Genomic DNA, 4,672 nt, shown 5'->3' with positions numbered 1-4,672 from the left:
TCCCTCCCTCCCTCCCTCCTTCCATCTGTCCTTCCATCCCTCCCTCCATCCATCCATCCATCCATCCATCCATCCATCCATCCATCCATCCCTCCCTCCCTCCCTCCCTCCCTCCCTCCATCCATGCTCAGATTGTGTTCTCCCACAGCTGGAGTCCCACCTGTGTTCCTGCAGGTCCCCAGACCCTGAATTCCCAAACTGGGCGTTGCCATGGCAACCGGCAGCCCTCCAGGAGGCTCTTTGTCTCCTCCCTGACCTTTCAGGAGCTCTGGATCTCCCTCGAGCCCCCTTCCCTAATCCGGTTTTTAGGATACAATATTGTGGCAGTGGCAAGGCTCAGACTTTAATCAGCTTGGGAGTGCCCGAGGCAGGGCTGGGCTGCACCAGGGCACCTGCAGGGCTCAGGCCCAGCTCAGCACCGGGCAGGGCCCTGCTGGGGCTGCAGGGGAGCTCCTGGAGGGAGTTCCTGCCCTGGGCACACCAGAGGGAATTCTCTGCATGGGCAGGACCAGCCCTCTCCAACTCCCTCCATGTGGCTCCTTCCAGGTCCTGCAGGAACTGGGCTTTGTTGGGATCCCCAGAGGGACATCCTGGATCTTGCAGGAGGTCCCACAAGCTGGATATTCAGGCAGAGATTCCCTGCGAGGTGGCCTTGGATAAATGCTGGGCAGGGCCTCTTTTACAGGAGGTGGGAATAAAATTCCACAGCTGACAGGTGGGAGTGAAGAACTGTGGAGTGGCTGGGTTGGAAGGGACCTTAAAGATGATCCAGTTGCACCTCCCCGAGCCTGTGGCAGTGCAGTGTCCTCTGTCCTGCTTGCTGGACCAGCACCAAATCCGGGGCTGGGGATGCAGCTGCAGTGCTGCAGGTGTGGTGGGCAGTGTGCACAAAGAGGGGAGCTCTGAGAATTGCAGAAATTCTTCCCAGCCGAAGCACCGAGAGCTGGGGCAGTACCTGGAGAGCTGAGACTCCCAAGTTCACCTCTGTTAAGTGGCCCTGGGATGAGAGCAGTTGGTTGGGCTTTGCTCAGTGCACGTTCAGAGGGGTCTCTTGCAGGAATTACCTGAGCCTGAGCCTCAGGCAGGGGTGTCCTGTGTTAGAGCCCGTGCAGGGACTGGGCTGTGACTGCAGCTGCTGGAGCTGCCTTTGCTGGGGCAGTTCAAAAAAATGCTGAAATCCTTCAGCTATGCACAAAGAGATCCCAATTTTTCACAAAACCCTCTGGTTACCATTCATTCCCTTTTCTCCTCCCAAGGCTGAGCCCCAGCTCTGTCCCACCTCTCCTTGTGCCGGGTGTAGAACAAGCCCAGGACACCACAGCAGCCTCTGCTCCAAAGCTCCTGGGCCAAGGCAAAAGGAGCAGCTCCTGGGGAGAGTTGGATGTGTTAAAAGCTGTCTCAGCCTGTTTGCCTTATCTCAAATCTTCCCTTTCCTCTCAGTGTCACCTTGGGGTTCGGTTTGCTTTCCAGCAAAGTCGTGTTTTCCTGGGATTCTGCCTGATTCCGTGGGTAAACGGAGCGCAGTTCAGAGCCTGGAGTGTGCCCTGTGTGCTGGCTGCTCCTCTGTGGAGCTGGGACTTGCTGATGCACCTTTGTGAGCACGATGATTTTAATTCTAAACCCATGGAAAATCTCCTGAAAGCCCAAGATTTTGGGGGAAGGAAAACACCACTTCTGGTGTGGTGCTGCTGCCTTCCGTGGAGATCTCCTGGGTTCTGTTTTCACTGGATATACCCCGGTGTTCTGCACTCTCTGAGTTTTGAGGAGCCGCTCCAGAGAGAGGGAGTTGCATTTTCCTGGTGGATGAAACAATCCCTCCTCGTAGCTGAATGTGTTTACACACCAGCACTGCTCTGGGCTTGATTGGGATGCAGGGCACTGTGCAGATGCAAAGATGTAATTATCCCATTTTTCTCTTCCCACTCCCTGCTCTCCTGGCTCCTCTCCTCCGCCCTTTCCGGGCCTCGTGCTGATGGCAGCGTTTATCTGCATTTGTCCTCTGTCCCTGACAGCCACTTATTGATTGGCATGATTAAAAAGAACTGATAATCACTTCACATTAATCCCATAAATGACTTAAGACACCAAAATATTTGCATAATGCATCTTAAAGGTGGCAGCTAAAAGAGGATAAGACCCAAAACTGCTTGGCACAGGAGAAATGGGCTTCCCACTCACCTGTGGGCTTGCTTAAGTAATGAGCCTCGTGCTTGCATAAGGAGCACTCTGAGGTGCTTTAGGGGGGGAGATGCGATGGGTGCTCAGAGGCTTTGGGATCCGAGCATCCCTTCCCCTGCTGATCCCCCTGAGGGATGGGGGATCCCGGGGGGAATCGCGGGGCTGTTTGTGTCTGCTGCCTCCCGTGAAAAGCTGGAGCCAGACGCCCGCTGAAAGTACCTAAAGACTTTCTGTTCTGAACTTATCAGATTAGCAGCGAGCTAGACACAGATTAGCCCCCGCTGCAGCCCCGGGGATGGGCGCTGGGAGCACCGGGATCTGCTCCGGGAGCGGGGGGAGCAGCAGTGGGGGAGCGGGGGGATATTTAAGGCAGATCATTGCCCGGTAATTCTGCAGATAATGCACCCTCCGGGCTGCCCTGCCGGGCCCAGGTGAGGACACCCCGGTGGGTGGGAGCTGTGCTGGCACCGGGGGCTTTGGCACGGGAGGGAGCTGGGGTAGGGCAGGGAGGGCAATATCGCTAATTTGTGTGCTTTTCCCCAAGTGTCTCTGGCTCTCCTGGCTGTCATCTTCCCTTTAGAGAGAGGGCAGGAGGAGGAATAGCCCCGGTTAGCTCGGGGCGAGCCCCTGGTGCTGGGAGGATGGGGAGCTCAGCATCTCGGGCAAACAAACAGAAGGGAGATGTTCCAGCACTGCCAGCTCCTGCCATGGGTTCTACCTTGTTCTTCCTTCCTCACTCTTTGTAGATCATTTATTGGGAAATACTTTGCAACTGGAGAGTGGTTCACCAGCAAAAGCATTCGATGAGATATCTGAGCTGCAGTATCTGCTACAGTGAATTGGTTTCTGTGTTCTCCTTCTCCATAGAAGGAAAAAAAATAGAAAGAAAGGACCTAAGCAGCCTAGTTAGCAGCAATGTGATGCAAGGAGAACAGGCAAAATAATGCTGAATTGCTCTAACACAGTCTCTTTTCCCAGAAGGAAGAGCATTGTTTCAGGATCTGTTGGAGGGGAGAGTTGAAAATGGGTTTTGTAAATCAATCTGTCCCCTCAGCTCTGAGTAACGCTGCTGTCCGGGCTTGTGGTGGGTTTCTCTCTAAAGAGAAAAACTATTATTCAATCAAATCTCAAAGCCTTTTGTCCCAGCAGTGATGGAATGGAAAAACTTAGGTTTTTAAGAATAGAAGGGTGGCAACTGATAGAAAACTATCAGTTATTTCAGTTCAAGTTTCCTATTAATTCTGGAGCAGATCTGCCAATTCCTATACTTTCAGTTTTTCCATCCTAGATGTGAGTCCTGGCCCACGCAAGTTATATCTGGCAGGGCTGGAATCAGCAGCTCTGGCAGCTGCAGGGACCTTGATGGGAAATGAGAGGGAAGCTTGGGAAGGGCTCTGCACTCCCCAAAACCGAGGAGAGGTTACGGAGGCACCCCGTGGGTGGGAGGGAGGGAGGGAGGGAGGGAAGGGGGGGACCTCTGCTGCAATCCAGCGAGGCTGGAGCACACAAAAGCCTCTCCCAGATGTGCTCACAGGGGGGAAAATCAGTTCTGGGGGGGGGACAGATGGGATTTCGTTAACGTGGGGCTTTTGTGCTCTGCTGCAGCCGCGACAGCGACCTCTCCACCATCATCTCCAACCTGCACCAGAGCCGCCAGCTCGTTATGCCAGAGACCCAGAGCCGCTGCGAGTTCAAGAGGAACAGCCTGGACGTGGGGCTGGCAGCAGCAGGTGAGGGCTGGGGCACCTCCTGCTGCCCTGGGGGTTGTGTTTTCCCTCCTCTCCCTTCCGCTCCCCCGGCCGTTCATTTTCCTGTTGTTTTTTCTGTTTGTGCTACACTTTAGCTATAGGAAGGTTTTTAATATTCTGGCTAAAGTTGAGCGTGGAAAGGATTTCATGGTGATGCTGAAGCCCTTTGGAGGTCCCAGCCCTGTGTTGTTCTCAGATCCAGTGGTCTGTGTTAAAGGAGCTTGCGCCAGCACAGGCGGGAAATGTCCCCAGGGCTGGTGCCACGTGAAGCAGAAAGGCCTTGCAGAGAGCATGATTTGATTTGTAATTTCATTAATCAGAGGTTCCCCACACTGCTGCTGGGCCTGCCAGCTCCTCTGGGAGTGGAATTGTTTGGGTTTCTAGTGCTACCTGGCTGGTTTTGGGTTGTTCCCCTGGTTTCAGCTCCACAGTGTGAAAACAGAAATGTTCCTGTGGGATCCTGCCCTGGGACCCCCTGGGTGTCAGGAAGGGAGTGTGGGGAGGGATGGGCTGGTGGCAAATGTGCAGAAGTCAACAAGTGAGGCTCTGGAATAAATAAAACAAGATCTGCTTGTTGATTGCAGGGTCCTTCCATTATAAATAAAAGTTGAGGAAAATCTGGGATTTCTGTCAGTTTTTATACTGAGTGATCCCTGTCCTTCCAAATCAGAGCTGGATCTCCCTCTGTGCTAATTTAGGCCTTTTCTGAAAATCTGTCTGCTTGTGGATTTGTCCAGGTTTTTTTT

At 53.6% G+C, this 4,672-nt stretch overlaps 1 protein-coding gene across 1 annotated transcript in view; it reads left to right on the top strand.

The window, feature by feature from the left end:
- Positions 1-4,672, top strand: part of SAMD11 (sterile alpha motif domain containing 11) — a 28,487-nt gene that overhangs the window by 16,138 nt on the left and 7,677 nt on the right. The window contains exon 4 of the mRNA XM_042031918.1: positions 3,784-4,003. Coding sequence (XP_041887852.1) covers positions 3,784-4,003 — 220 coding nt within the window. The remainder of the gene's footprint in view (positions 1-3,783; positions 4,004-4,672) is intronic.

The sequence above is a fragment of the Corvus kubaryi genome, unplaced genomic scaffold (assembly GCF_017639235.1).
Source record: "Corvus kubaryi isolate FWS band 111438036 unplaced genomic scaffold, C.kubaryi_AGA036_p1.0 37352, whole genome shotgun sequence".
NCBI lineage: Eukaryota > Metazoa > Chordata > Aves > Passeriformes > Corvidae > Corvus > Corvus kubaryi.
The sequence above is the reverse complement of the archived record's forward strand: the minus strand, read 5'-3'. Positions and strand labels throughout refer to the sequence as shown.